Raw genomic sequence first — 16561 nt, forward strand, 5'->3', positions numbered from 1 at the left:
CAAAATTGAACATACACAGCCTACCACATCTAATCTGTGTAACAAAATTATAGAGAAGCGAAGAGTTACAAAGATGTACTGCTTGGTAGACGTACTGAATCAATATTTCGATAACCATGCATGGGGGCTGAGTCGGCTCCTTACATCTGCTTGGAGATAATTTTAGAGCTCGCGGCCAGTTGCTCTGTCCGGTCTGTTATTGTATTTAACTCTCGGCACTCGGAGAAGGCAGACCCCACCACTGGTCAATTTAACGGGTCAGATCGTAAAGCACAACACTGAGGAAGATTCGCCAGCTATCCAGGATGGACAATCATTTTCTCATCATTGTGAATTTGTCTACACATGTTTTAAGAAGAGAGAAGAAGCGTGTAAATCAAAGATATAGCGTAGTTTTCTTAGTATTTTCTTGATATTCTAATGCATGATTTAGCCCTTTGTTGGGCATGAGTATGCAATAAACTTCATTGGCATCGTCATTGATAACTTCCAGACCCTTTGTCGTTCAGATTTGTCGTTCGGTTGGTTTCCTTGAAAAGCTAGTGCTTCCTTTCCGGTTTCCTGTGGGAATATGTTTGCTAAACCTGGGAAATACTTTAGTAGTTGGTCTAATCACTAGGTTATTGGCACGGTCAACAGGGAAATGGGCTATAAGGCCCCAATCATTTGGTGTGCGTCTATAGATAGACCGCTGGACACAACTGGCTTGTAAACACAGTTGCGGTCAGCTTTCAAATGTAGGTAAACTACAGTATCAAAATGTAACAAAATGAAGCAATTCTGCTGCGTTTTATTTGACTTCCGAACATACGTTATAAACAGTACGTAGCATTGTAATCGGGTCTAGGCTAGCGCGCATTACTGTAAATGCAGAAATGTTTGCGGTGGTTTTACGTTCGCGGTAGACCGTTTCACCGCGAACTTGAAATTTTTGTCAACTACTGTAGCAGTATGTGACTATATAGCACTGCCGCAAACTTAAAACCACCGCAAACACTCCATTTTCGCCTTAGCGCGAAAAAAAACGCGAACTTAAATACATACAATGCACGAACAACATGTAGTTTATAGTATCTAGTACACAATTACACACATGTAAGCAAGGTGTAGGCTTGGGCTACGTCTTTTCGCTTATTTGGTCGTCTTTCAGTGCATGGTACTGAAGGTTTCTACCAGACTATAAAACTACGCTGGCTGTCGGCCGCACAGAGAGGGGAATGTTCGATCCATATCCCCGTAGAAAGGCCTCTTGGAGGCTATAAAACTTATTTTGAAAAAGACCTACAGAAACGGGGAAAACCACGTATATCTGCTTGAATGTCCCGTAAGTTAGCTTCTACCAGGCTCTAGAGGTGGCTAGCGCTGGGAACAGTAGAAACTGCCTAGCCTGGGTGCCATCCTATTTCTACAGCTACCCTACTGAAAGGGTAGCGGTAGAAATAGGATGGCACCCAGGCTAGAAACTGGTCACATACACAGAAAAAACATACAAGGGGAGGTAATCTGCTATAGGGGTACAGTTTGCTAGGATGGCATATTGGACACAGGTCCCTCTCTCCGTAGCCGACTCTCTTTTATAGCATACTATTCACTCTATTTTGCCAACTTCTACTATTTTTCCAGCCATCCGCGGAGCCTGGTAGAGGCTAGTGTAAAGTAGCACAGTGAGGTGAGAAGACATGTAAGTCGCGACCCGTGATCGTCCCACGCGTCCCCGCCAAATATTTCTACCACTCCCGCGAGTCTCGCCTGGCCGAGGATGTAGCCAGCTATCTCCCGTTATCCTTATCCAAACTAATCCTTACAAGTGGGTCGACCTGGGTCTGACCCCGGGACCAACTACCTGCGGTTCCACCAAATCGTTCGCAGGGACACTTTCTCCTGCTGACCCTTTGAACCAGTAGGGTAGCCAGATCGTATCAACTTGATTCGGTCCAGACCTTTCCTCGTCGCGTGGCCTAGTTTTGGTTTGATCGGGTCTTTTGTGAGAATACTGTTTTCTTTTATCCCTTTCCAGGCGACCTCAGACTGAGGACGAAGCATGACGATTTTTCGTTACATCTCCAATTCCACCACCATTTTGTGCTACGGTAACATTTCCAAACCGGGGCCCGGCCGGGCAATTTGTGAGAACAAAAAGTACGATATAAAAGACAACAAAACACACAAACATGAAAAAAACATCAATCATGAGCATAATTTGTGTATATTTCTTGAGATACGCTTTCATTTTCCGTTCCCGCAAACAGCCCGGCCGGGCCCCGGTTTGGAAATGTGACCGTAGCATCACTGATCATCACTAGGGTGGCGATCTCGCTGCGACCTAAAATTCGACAGGTCGCTCCTTGAATTTCATTGATTTAAAACGGACCTTTTTCATGCTTTGCGTGTTTTATTGTCTTGTCAGTCATACTTAAACATTTTGCATGATATAAATCATTCCAATAATGAACATGGTCAAGAATTACATAGATCAAATTTAGATCGCAGCGAGATCGCAATCTACTGGAATGGGGGACTTGGGCAGTGGTGCAACCCGGCTTTTCAAGGGCTCGAGTTTTCAGCCAATGCTAGCACACCAGGTCACCCCTACTCTTCAAAATAACTGTGTTGGGCATGAGTCCTCAAGTTGTAAATACAAGCAGAGGTTTGACGTTTGTAGCAACTTCAAAGCTCCCTTTTGCACAGGGCCGCCGGCTTAACGTCACCATCCGAAATGGTGAATGCAACCCCTTATAACATGTCCGAGCTAGGCCCTCATTCCATCCACTAGACGGCGACCCAGGGATCGAACCATGGCATTTGATCTAGAATATTAGTAGCATACTACTGCAGTACGACCTGTCTGAATATGGTGAATAATTCGCAAGAGAAGTTTAATCCAGCCCGAGGGTAGCAGTCTCACATACCCACGTGCCCAATTTCTACCAGTTTCTTTCAACACCCTAAGAAGTCTGGTAGTAGAGACTTAAAAATAATCTTGGTATTCAGAGCGCACGTGACATTTAAGTCTTTAAGACCGCATGTGCCCAAACACGGAGGTGTCATCACGCACTTGTAAATCCCAAGCTTCTGATGTTCCAAGTTGGGAAACGCCACAGCTAGCTTTGATTTCAGGGAGCGCTTTGAGTCTAGATATTCAATCAGTGATCCTTCGTATAATCCAAGTCTTCTCTAATTTTGGCCAAGGGGAGGGGTGGGGGGGGACTCCAATTTTGGCCAAGGGGAGGGGTGGGGGACTCCAATTTTGGCCAAGGGGAGGGGTGGGGGACTCCAATTTTGGCCAAGGGGAGGGGGGGGGGAGACTCCAATTTTGGCCAAGGGGAGGGGGGGGGACTCCAATTTTGGCCAAGGGGAGGGGTGGGGGGACTCCAATTTTGGCCAAGGAGAGGGGTGGGGGACTCCAATTTTGGCCAAGGGGAGGGGGGGGGAAGACTCCAATTTTGGCCAAGGGGAGGGGGGGGACTCCAATTTTGGCCAAGGGGAGGGGTGGGGGGACTCCAATTTTGGCCAAGGGGAGGGGTGGGGTGGGGAGAGTCAAATCAGCTCACTTCTGAGTGAGAGAAGCTACTCTCCAAGCAGAGGTTAGGCCTGTTTTCGTCATCTTTTAAGGCGATATTATCAGGCTTTCCATTTTATCAAAGTTTTTTTTTTTTTTTCTATTTTGGCTGGCGCATGAAAAGAGTTCCTGACGAAATAATAGGGAGCCCAATAAAAACGCATAAAGACGTCCTAAACAATCCGAAACCTAACATCTGCTTGGAGAGTAGAGAGAAGCTATACAACGGCCAGAAGTCGGCAAGAAAAAATTCCTATCGGTTATGACATGACAGAAGCGTTTGAGTAATTAATAGATCTGCGATGTCTCACATACTAGGACAACGTTTTAGTCTACCCCCACGACAACTAATTTCCAAGCAGATGTAGGGGAGGCAGCTTCATCGTTTACGTTTATTAGCTTTCCCGGAGTTTTGCTGTGTCTATTTATAACAAATCGGCACACAACTATCTCACACTCAACTCGAATAAAAAGAAAAATTCAAGACCAATTCATATTCATAAATAGACCACGTAATCTCTAAACTAACATAGCAAACCTGAAGTATATGTAGCACGGATACTTAACTCTAGTTCCCCTTTTTCTTTCCCGCATCCTTTTTTATATAATCAGGCCATGTTGATTTGATTATATGGATGATATCCGCGCGCGCATCAATTTTCGTCCGTTTCCGAAGAAAAAAACGTTTTCTACCATACTGTAACTCGTGCCAAGCAGCTACAAAATGGGCAAATACATGCTGTAAATTGCAAAAATATATTTAAAAAAAAACAGATACTTATGTCTGGAATGCCAACCTCAAAGAAGAGGACGTTAAAGACCAAAAATGAAGAATCCATCATTCGGTAAACTATACTCTGTGTGTTTAGTCATTTGTTCAACCTTCCTGACCACGTAGATTTCATAATGAAGGCAACTAAATGTTTGCTTTAGACATTTTTTATTCGCACGCTCGCATCAGTTTTTATGTTCCCAGAGGATGCCATCCATATAATCAAATCAACATGGCCCTATCACGAGCCTTTCTTTCTTTCACATGCTATGAAATACACCGCCCGTGACTTACCGCTATACTCCCACGTGCAACTCTTCCCCGCTTTTGTAGCTTGTGTCCGTAGATGCCAGGTGCTACCGGTCTACATTCTTGCATCGTAATTAGCCTTACATAAATCTTGCATTTTGTCCTCGCAAGAAGAGAGTGCTTAGGGGCAAATAGTTCCAAATCGAGTAGATTAAAAGTTTATATTAGTGAGCCTTTAAGTGTAAGCTATTGTGTGAACTCAGGTTAATAGTCTGTCTTCTCAATTTTCGTGACGGGAACCATGTGTTACAGAGAACTGCGGTGCTGTGTAGTTTACACCAGAGTCTTTTGTTTGTCGAAAGAGTTGTAGAACAAGGTCTAAAAGGGCAAATTTTAGCAGATGAGTTTATAGAAATAGCGGACCCGAAACTGACACGTTAAAAACTGCGGTTCGGTCAAGTTTTACACTTTTTTGTAGCCAAAAAAAAAATGAGAAGAGTTTTCGTGTCAGAGAATCTTCTAGCCTCTACCAGGCTCCACAGGTCGCTGGAAAGATAGTAGAAATTTGCCAAATAGACAGATAACATGACAAAGGAGTTAGCTGGCCAGGGAGTACAGTTTGCGACCTAGCATGTTATCTGTCTATCTGGCAAATTTCTACTATCTTTCCAGCGCCCCGTTTTTGTCCACTCTTCCCAAAAACGGGGCATAGGATAAAAAGGTCACAATCTTCCCCACCTTGGAGAGTAGCTATAAAGGCTAAGAACGACATATTGAGCCAGGTTTCACTGCATTTTGAGGAAATTTTGAGATTCTGCGATCTCCAACTGACAGAGATTCCTTTGCTGTGGCGTTTTTTAAATTTATTTTTCATTTATTTTTTTAATCAATTCGTAAGAGCCTGATGTTGCCATCGATTTACGAAGAAAGGCGGCTCAATTGTTACTGTTGCAGCATCTCTTCACTCTAGGTCAGAAATATCAATTCTCGAGACAAATATTGACTTCACTGACCCATTAGGAGAAGCAGGGGTTACGAAGGCTGCTCGGGAAATTCCCTACCCCGTTAAAAAGAAGAAGAGATTGCCAAGGTAGGGTTCCTACTTTGCCAGACGACAAGATAAGGACAAATTGAGCCAGTCCAGTACTAACTTTTTTTCACAGCAAACAAAGAACGTCCGTTGGCAGAGAACGTGAGTTTTAGACGACAGCTGGTTGTGTTTGAAGTTTGAACCCTCCCACAGGGACAGAGAGAAATATATCGTTTCCTCTGGCGTCCTTTGTTTCTGATTATTCTTGCTAAGCAAACAATGACTGGCATCAGATCAACCCGGAATTTGATTTGAAATTTGAGTAATCTATCTCAGAGAGTGAAAGAGGCATTTCTTGAGTATAAGCGTAGTAGTCAACAAGAAGAAGAGAAAAAGAATTTCAAAAAGGGCAACTACATCAGTCGTCGAATTTTATTCCGTTGTAAAGATTAATTTTGTATGTAAACAATGAAATTCGCTGGTGCTTATATTGCTTTTCAGATTTTTTTCCCCTGCGTTTGGATGTAATCATCATCTATGCAACGTTAAAGAATGTCATACCGCAGTTTCCTTTTAAATTTTAGATTTGACATACTTTTGACTTACTTACAAAGTTTAATATGTTTTCTTTATTTTTAAAATCATACTTGTAGGCTAACTGCAATGGTACATATAAATGCAATAACGCCAAAAGGTTAACAAATGTCTATTCTATAAATCTATCTTACTTTAATTACATGAACAAACATACAGGCTGTCTACTTTGATTTGTGAAAACCCAAGGGTGGTCGGCCAATATTGCAACCTTCCACAGTGAAACCACCATGTCGCAAAAAATCCTCCTAATTTTCCCTGATTGTTTTCATGTCGTCCTTGTTAACTTAATACCCGGGTTAAACAGGTGCACGTGGCGGCTGCCCTTGACCTTGGGGAACTCCAGCACCATATTTGGGCATTCGAACGTGACTTATGACGCGTAAGGAAGGCGGTGATTGACGGAAGGTCTCGCTTTGCTGACCCCGGTTCACCCCAACTGCTATAAACCTCCGAGGGGGCTACAGAAATGTAAAACAAGCCCTCAAACTACTGTAATTGTCTACATATCAGGTTAAACTCTACCAGACTTGCTGAAAAAATGGTACAGATTTGCCAAATGGGGTGAATAATTTGCGGAAAGCCGGTCATAGGATCACAAATTTGCAGGAAAGGCCGGCTAACTCTTCTTTTTATGTATCCTATTTGGCCAATTTCCAGTATTTTTGCAGCTACCCTTGGAGTCTGGTAGAGTAGTATTATGTCACAATCATGAGATGACGAAAAAATATTTCTTAAAAACATCATCAGGTTATTTTCACAGCCTTCTTTGCACATAACAAGCTGCTGGGGGGTGGGGGCAAATTTACAGTCTTTTTTTCTGGCATCAATAGCTATCTGTCACCAAGAAATTCAGACCACAGCATATCAAGGACAAAAAATACAAAAGCCGGAAGTTCTGCTGCAGTGTTCAGAAAAAACGCCAGTGGGCCCAAAATCCACCCTGTTGTTCGTCTTCCCAGGCCAATACCTACCCACATACTAAATATCATTAAAATCTATCCAGGCCTTCTTAAGTTATGCTGACCACAAATATGCGGAATGTAATTTTTGAGAAGAAAAAGTACCACCGATTTCATATGATACCTCTAATCAGAAAACGATTTGTATAATATTAACTGCAATATCAAACCGCCAACCAGAACTTGCTGTGAACGCTATCAATTTCAAATCTGACCGATGTTCGTAGACACTCGTAAATTGAGCCGCGCAGGGTGCTGAAAGAATCTCTCATATGAAACAAAAGTCCCATTCGTAACTCACCACGTATACGGTCTGTAGTAATTACTCTTTTATATCTTATAAATTCCCCCTGCTGTTTACGGTAGCTTTGGTGAACCATGTCGGCCGGGCAGGGTCAATGTTAGGGGACCCCATGCCAATCATTGCGTCCCCTCTACGGTCTAATGTCAATGTGCGAGAGTGCGAAGTAAACCTCCAAATCCAATTCCCTGACATGCCCCGTTTACGTTTTGCCCTTTGAGAAGGCTATCCAGGACAGAGATATTAAATATGATATTATCATGCCATGTTCATATATCCACCCATGTAGGTAAATTTGTATATAACTCTGTGCAAAAACGAGACAATATTATACATTCCTGACACAGCATACTGTTACCAACATACTGTATTCTAGAGCGTTAGCATGTACATTATTCCATAGATCATTTCTACTGTTAGTCATCATAGATTAGACTAGTTCTTTATATTTGTTAACTATTAGCAATAGTTCAACTCTCATGTACGTAACTTGCCATATACATTGTACCAGTTACAACTGTCGCGCAATAAAGTTCTTCTTCTTCTTTATACAAGACTTTCCTCACTTCATTCAGGTGAAAATGAATACCTAACAGCGGTTAGGGACGTCTCCCGGGTAGAGCGGTAAATAGAGGTCCCGTGTTTGAGGAACCGGAGAGCCACACCTCGAGCACGTAAAAGAACCCACCACATATATAGAAAAGAGTACGTAGTGGTCCTTCATTGTGTGAGTGGATCAAATGAATCTTTTTGAATATGCAGTACAAACCTGGTGTGTTACACAATGAGGCGGTTTTCCGGGTACGGGTATGCAATCCGTACATGCAAGACCAGACACCGTAGGTCGTTGGAAATACTGTAAATGCAGAAATGTTCGCGGGGTTTTAATTTCGCGGCAGGAGAAAATGGAGTGTTTGCTGTGGTTTTGAGTTCACGTTTGAAACAATAGTAGCGCTACAGTCACACAATGGAACGGCTTTTCGCGATGATTTAAAGTTTGCGGTAAAGAGTTCACCGCGAAGACCGTAAACATAAAACCATCGCGAACATTTCTGCATTTACTGGCCAGAGGGACTGAATAATGTGCCAGACCAGATACTTGACCATAGAGTACAGTTATGTGTTGACACATTTATCCAGTCTATTAACCTAGTAGAGAGAACCAGAAAACAGGAAGTTGTCTGAAATTTCCAAATGACGGAACAACAACTGTTGTAACACAAATCTAATACTAAAAGCAAGACAATTAAACAACCAATAGCAGTTTTCAATTGTTCCATCTTTTTGATGTCAACATATCCTGCAGTTTTGTCATGTGGCAACTTGAAATGATTTTTATTAATCTGGTTATCGCAAGGTCTCCCTTTCAAACCCCTGCTAGGAGGTCGATTAGTGGGAGGGTCGTGAGGAGCACGGTTTAATCAGGCTACTTTGGAGAAAAATTGAAAACAAACATTGCGTAAATCACAACAGACAACGCACGGTTTGTGTCGAGACCGGGTGGCAGTCCTGCGATGACCCAGGGGGTACAATGTAGGTGTTAAAGATCGGATTTTGAAAGTCGTATCTTGAAAGTCAATGTATTTTGTCATTTCTATACATGATTAATTCAAACAACGCTATCACAATGTATAGCGACGTCCATGATGCAAAAATATGACTTCGTTGTGATGTGAGAACTCACTGAAAATCGTCGCCGGGGTTTCAAGTTGTAGGCTCGCGAAACTAACGGCATGTTTTTGCACGGTTTTAAAATGCCTCAAGTGTGAAGCTATTATTTACACAAGTGTGCTAGACAGTGTTAGTAAATGTCACTACAATAAGGATGTCAGCATTCTTTTTATTTCCATTTTTGGTCCTTGATATTGCTTTGGTTGCCTTTAAAACCCAGGAAGGGTCACACCAGTCCAGAGACTTGCAAAATGGTACATACTGCTTTCTCTGCCTAATTAAGCTACTATAGCTAGTGGACTAGCCTTCTAATGTAGTGGCCTGTGTGCCCAAGGCCACACAAACGGAGATTGGCGCCGCCCCTACATTTTCCGAAAAGTGTCCGTGTGACATGCTTGTACTTTTGAATATATCTGTATGTACTAAAAGTTTTGAAATAACTACATTTGGAAACCCTTGATTTGGTCAACCATACGAGAGAGAAGGGTACGGTTTGCAGGACACAGCTACAGAAACAAAGAAGAGCTAGTAAGCGAACTCCTACTCTGGGCGCCAACTCATGGGCATTCCTCTGTCGGGCGACCCCGAAGGACCTACATAGACCAACTTGCTGGGGATGTAGGAGCGAGGTCTGAACATCTAGACCAACTTATGGCGGACCGTGTTGCCTGGAGGGAAAGAGCAACCCTAGTCCGGGCAAGCTGCCCGATATGATGATGATGATGGAAACCCTTAAGCAAGAAAATATGATACTTGCCATCAGGAAATTGGTATGTGAATCACGAAGATCGTAAGATCGATAAGTTTACTCTAATTTCTATTTGGAAAAATACGTCCGTATGGTATGCTCGACTTGTCTCTTACTACCTATACTTTTGTGGGCTACGAAACAGTAGAAATCGGCAAAAAATGGGGGAATATTTTATCAGACGATTTACATATAGCTGGTCATAAGAGTGTACACTTGTCCTCTGATGAAATATTCCCCCTATTTTGGCCAATTGCTACATTTTTTTCAGTCCGCCGGGAGCCGATTTAGTATTTAATCACTTTAAACTAAAATGGACTGGTTCGACACGACAGTTTGACATTTCGGACGAAAGCAGAAGTCGACATGACTTATTCGTGACAGAGACCACGTGCAGGTCCACTCTGAATAAATACAGCGGTTTGGGGTTAGGGTCAGGGTTCACGTCCGTGCTCCCGTGTACGTGCTGACTTGACCGCTCTGCGTCTGCTAACGGCGCCACTCGTCAATCTTAGAGAGGGCTAACATTGACACCCCGCACTTTCCTGTGAAATGTTTCGTTGGTGTCTGGTCACCATTCTCGTGCGTTTTGTTTTAGACTTTGATCCTTAACCTCGACCCTTTTTTGTTTAAACGGAATTAGCTTGAAACACACACACACACACACACACACACACACATACATACATACACATACACACACACACACACACACATACGCGCCGCACGCAAACACACACACACACACACACACACATATATATTTTATGTATTTATTCATTTATTCCTACAAACACACACACAAGCACACACACACTCACACGCGCGCGCGCACGTGTGCACAAACACACAGACATACGTAGCTCTCTAAATGGTACAAAAATACAAAAACGTATCCTCTACCAGACTCCTGTACACGGTAGCGGTCGACAATTTCAAGGTCAAATGGGACGTTGCATTTGTCAGAGGAGTTAACCGTCTATTCGTCCAACTAAAGCCCGCCCGTCGACTCTTTATAAAAAGTTGTACTAAACGGCTAAAATACAGGTACTTGGTAAGGGGGACTAAGCTAATGATGGCATTGGAAAATAATTCATTCGGTTGTTTTGCTTCTTTGTGAATGGTAACTCTATGTCTGTCTAACACATCCGACAAATCATTCAACCTATCTGGCCGATGTCTGCTATTTTTCTATCAACCTATGTAGCCTGGCGGAGACCGGTGGATACTGGCAAAACTCACGGAACTGGAAAACACGACAGAGGGAACAATGTGGCTTTGTAAAGGCTCAGTCCAAACTTACATGGTGTTTATGTGCATGAAATTCCACTCTCCCCCACACTCCATGTCTAGTCTATATCCATATCACACCGGCTGGATATGTGTACCACATTGTGCTAATAGTTTCACCCGAAGGGACTAGACCTTGATTTAAACTTGGCCTTGCCCCCGGCAGTATTGTGTGTAAATCACTGCGCGTGTGTGGTCATTTCCGAACTCAAATGTCACAGCTGTCCGGAAATATTAGAAAAAGTAATAATGTTGCCAAGGACAAAAGACGCAAACTGTCGACAGTCGACATCCGGCCAAAAGTTCACCATTGGCGCGACATGTTAGATTTCTCCGGAATATTGGAAGGCGGACTCTTGTCATCTTTAGACTTTTGGTACTTTTTCTCTCTGCCTGGTCAATTGAAATTGTCGGTTGTCGTACGCTTTAAATAATGGAAGAGACGTGGCTGGAATGGAAAATGGACGAATAAGTCGACTGAGACGCGTCCACGTGTGGTTTTAGTTTTGAACATGTTTGTGAGTTAGGGTCTCATTCCTAAGTTACTACGTATACATTTACATGTACTTACAATTAGCCTACGGGCAGGAATTTGCAATAAACTTTCAAACTTTCATTTATATCTGTGGAAAATTCCCTTTTACCCAGCTCAACTGATCTCAAACGTCAAACTGATGAAAGCTTGTTTTTAACTGAAGAAATTAGCAGGTTAAGTTTGGTCGGACGTGCACAGCCCGGCATTGTATTTGTAGGTGATGCGGTCGTGCGCCTACAGCTGGAAAGTGCCTTTTTTGGGGGTGTAGCTAAGTACAGTTTGTTATTGCTATGAAAAGAGATTGTATGTAGTGAAACTGTTGGCAATTTTTTTTACATGTTTTACATGATGTGGAGTAAATGTTCTCAACATAAAATGAATAACAGTGGTGCATTTTCTATAGCTTCATTACAAACGCGCCCATGTAAAACACGTATCATAGTATGTAAGCCTATGGGGTGGAAAAACTCATGAATTAGACCTTAGAACTGACGCGCTGTTTTTACTCGGCAGCGTATCCGGCTCTTGATTATAAGATTAAGAATAAGAAATCCATTGCAGGACAATTGTACACGGTACAAAGTATGGCAACAACTATTAAACAGAACAGTGCAAAATAGAAGTATAGAATAGAACCTAACAAGTTGAATGGGTGATAGTTGTGCGCAGATTTGTTAAAAATAAAGAGAACGCCTGCGACCAAAAAAACACCCCTCCCAATGAAATGGTATGGCGACCCTGTGACGTCATAATTCAAGATGGCGGCCACCAAGCATGCTAACGGATCCAACAAAGGTTTTGCTTCGCAAACCTGTAATTGCTACGCAAACCAGTAATAATAGGTCGCTTGTATTTGCACGCCCGAATGATGCGTTTCGACAAGAGCCATGCAAGTAACTTTGTATGTTTTGACAGCTGATAACTGGAACTAAGTTTACTAAACAATGATTCACATCATTAATCAACTTGAGGGAAACTGGCCACACACAAAGAATCTCACTTAACGTATTTAGATAAACAGATAATTTCAGTACCGTGAGAGGAGGATGAGTTTAATGAAAATAAGCATAATTATGCCTATTTCCACTTGTTGGTGATTATTACCTTCGCTTTGCTAAGAAGGTTATGTTTCGGTGGCGTTTAATTTCTCTCTCTCTCTCTCTCTCTCTCTCTCTCCCTTGCTGTCTCTCTCTCTCTTGCTGTCTCTCTCTCTCTCTCTCTCTCTCTCTCTCTCTTGCTGTCTCTCTCTCTTGCTGTCTCTCTCTCTCTCTCTCTCTCTCTCTGAGTGTGTTTTGTGTGTGTGTGTGTGTGTGTGTGTGTGTGTGTTTGTGTGTGTGTGTTTGGGTCTGTCTGTCAACAGCGTAACTTTTGTCAGTCTTACAGTTTCCAAAACCTATCCAATTGCTTGAGTAACTGTTACCTTGCATAATCTTAATACCTGGATGTCTAACCTTTATCTATTCTCCAAGCAGAGGTTTCGGTAAAGAGGGCTATGAGTGGCCGCGAATCTTTCCTTTAAGAATCGAGACAACCCGACGCACTCTCGACTGAAACCTCTGCTTGGAGAATAGTAATTTTTATCGACGTATTAACGCATTGTTTTCACATTTCTCCCCACCAGGTTTCTTCCCGCGTGACTGTGCGCAGGTTCTGAGACACGGGAACGGACAGGCCCCCAGCGGCGTGTACACCTTATATCACGCCGACAAGGCCTTCCGGGCGTACTGCGACATGGACACCGAGGGAGGAGGGTGGATCGTACGTAAAGAAACAATTATTTCATTGCAACATATATTCACAACACTTACATTAAATTGTCATTTTTATCTGACAAATAAGTGAGGCCTGTTATAAAATCTATTATTTTTTCATTATTTCTGAGGAAGGTATTTGTATTTGTATTTATTGGCAATGAAGACAAGTCATTACACTGGGTCAGCCTGATATCGGGTGTTTTCGAGTCGGACGTCACAGCCGACAGGATATCCAAGCAGATGTTGGAATGAAATATTTGTGGCGCCTGGCAGTCGGGAAGTGTTACTATCTTCTACTCAATATCTAATACATGGAAAGGCCAGGCCTATAAACTTGCTTGTGTACGGTATCATGATTATAAATACAAAGTCAAATTTACCTGACAAACTCCATGTTTAACCATCCAGTACGGCGGACCTATGTATTGGTCAGGTGAGTGTATTCATTCAACCTGTATTCATTTGTTACTAATGTCTTCAACGTAGCATGGTATAGCGCCAGTTTTTCAGTATAGCGTAATTTGTGCCCAAACTGGCTATAGGTGATGTTTCCAACATCTCTCAGTCTGTAACTGTACATCATTGTAGAAATTTGAAAAAAAAAGTCATGTAGGGAAGGATATTCTTCCAAAGAACACAATGTAACTTTATCGTACATCAAGGAACAAGATCAAGATGAAATGTTCTCTATATGGAGCCTGGGAAAGCAGGAAATAGCTTTCCAAATTTACAGTGGCCGGTGCTTGACCCCTCTCTGGGTAAGGTCACAGTGGGGTCATTGCCCCTTGATCGATGTTCGTATCATCCATCATTATCTGGGGCATCATTAATTTCCGTCGAGACGCAGACATGTTTGGGTGGCATCCCAGGACGTTAACGTCCCGTTAGTGTAAAATGTTTATCTCTCGCACTTTTGCTGTTTGGTGTGGATTTTGTCAGCCTTGTCGACACCGACACATGTGAGTCGATAATATGTCCGTCACAAGGGCTCGAAGTCGTGGTTAAGCCCCCGTCACAAATAGGAATTCAGCTCGGCCGACGTGTTGGCGAGCTTCAAAGATGATTTTCGGCCGAAGTACGGCGGACGTCCTGTCGATTACGCAGGCTTCGTGCGTGCGATTTTTAGAAATAAAAGTTGATCCAAATATTGGCCTTTTACCAGGTTAGTCGATTCTGACTTCGTCCATGTCCAAGAGATGGTACCATCTCATGTGGGATTTTTAGTTTTTACTGTTCGACGGACGTCGCCCGAGATTTTTATTGGAAAATACAGTCGACGCTCGGGCGATTTTCAAATTCGGCGAGCCTAGGGCGATCTACAAAGTCGGCTGACGCTCGTATGAATTGTGACGCCGGCTTTAACCCGCAGATGTCATTCACTAGGTGAAAAAAAAATCTAGTACTAGTAGTTTTGCTATGTAAAATCGTCTATTTGCATATATACGTAGTGACGTTTGCAGTACACGTTGTGTCACACTCACCCCAATTCCACAACGGTGGGGACCTGGCTGCGACTGCGCTGTGACCTAGAATTTGACAGAGCGCTCAACGAATTTCAAAGCAACAAAATAACGAATATTTTGATCATTTTGTGTGTGCTGTTGTCATTTCAGTCATACTTTTTCATTTTGCATGATATTGTGATCACGAAGCCAAGGGTACAAGTCCTATTTAGGTCGTAGCGAGGCCGCCAGCGTGCCGCGGGTCCACTGAGAGGGGGGGCTTTAGGCCCCCATTTCACAGGACTGCGGCGCGTTGTCGGCCTCGCTACGACCTAAATAGGACTTGTACCCTTGACTTCGTGATCAGAATATCATGCAAAATGTCAAAGTATGACTGAAATGACAACAGAACACACAAAATATTCGTTATTTTGTTGCTTTGGAATTCGTTCAGCGCTCTGTCAAAGTCTAGGTCACAGCGCCGGTCGCAGCCGATCGAATTGACATAGCACTCAACGAATTTCATCGACCAAAAACGAATCTTTTAAAGATTTTTGTTTTTGTTGGCGTTTTGGTCATATTTGTACGCTTTTAATGATATTCCTATTATACAGTCAAGGGTAACACAAATCCAGTTTAGGACGCAGCGACGCTGCCAGCGTGCCGCGGGTCCAGTGAGAGGGGGGCTTAAGTGACCACATGGCGTAAGGCCTAGGGGTCCTGCCGACATCAAAAGTCCTATCAGCTCTGCAGTACTAGTGGATACTGAAAACGCCTGGGTGCAAGCTACCAATCTCAATGGTTACAATAGCACAGAGTCTAATCTCATGACATGATGTATTCTACTATATATCGCAAGACTTACACTGACATTGTACATTACAGGTTCTTCAGCGCAGGACGGACGGGAAACAACGTTTCTACCGGAACTGGAAGGCCTACAAGAGAGGGTTTGGGAAACTGGAAAAGGAGTTCTGGCTCGGTTAGTCATTTTCCTTGATCGTATATTTTGATAAAAAGGCGTACAGAAAATTCTAAACAAATAAGTATTTTCGAGATGTACGTTTAATATTATTCCGTATCGTACTAATAATATGTATTTTCATGCGACGTTAATTTGAAACAAAAGTTTAATTGATTGATTGATTGATTGCTTGATTTATAGATTATTTGATTGTGTGGCGTAACGGCAGGGTGTTGGTCCTGGGTTCGAATACTGTCATGTCACCGATCTTATGACCTTGGGAAAAGCACTTTAAAATTACACGCCGTTCCTCACTCCACCCAGCTGTAAAATTGGTACCTGACTTTGGTTGGGGAGGTAAAAGGCGGTGAAAGGAGAGGGATGGGACCCACCTTCCAATACAGTGCCTTAGACAGAGTAGATAACAACCCACTGCCCCTATGGCCTCAAAAAGGCTATGGGACTACTTTTACCTTTACGTTTCTTTGATTGAGTCACGGAGGACCATGACAGGTTACAGGTTTGTGTATTACAGGTTTGCGTAGCAAAACATTTGTTGGATTCGTTGGCTGTGTAGTGGCCGCCATCTTGAATTGTGACGTCACAGGGTCGCCATACCATTTTATTGGGAGGGGGTGTTTTTTTAGGGTCGCTATCGTTCTCTCTATCTTTAACAAAACGACACACAAC

General features: G+C 42.9%; 1 protein-coding gene across 1 annotated transcript in view; it reads left to right on the plus strand.

The window, feature by feature from the left end:
* The window catches only part of LOC136435662 (ficolin-2-like), a 28835-nt gene that overhangs the window by 4267 nt on the left and 8007 nt on the right, over window positions 1-16561 (plus strand). The window contains exons 2-3 of the mRNA XM_066429310.1: window positions 13333-13469; window positions 15793-15889. Coding sequence (XP_066285407.1) covers window positions 13333-13469; window positions 15793-15889 — 234 coding nt within the window. The remainder of the gene's footprint in view (window positions 1-13332; window positions 13470-15792; window positions 15890-16561) is intronic.

Source organism: Branchiostoma lanceolatum, chromosome 5, assembly GCF_035083965.1.
Source record: "Branchiostoma lanceolatum isolate klBraLanc5 chromosome 5, klBraLanc5.hap2, whole genome shotgun sequence".
NCBI lineage: Eukaryota > Metazoa > Chordata > Leptocardii > Amphioxiformes > Branchiostomatidae > Branchiostoma > Branchiostoma lanceolatum.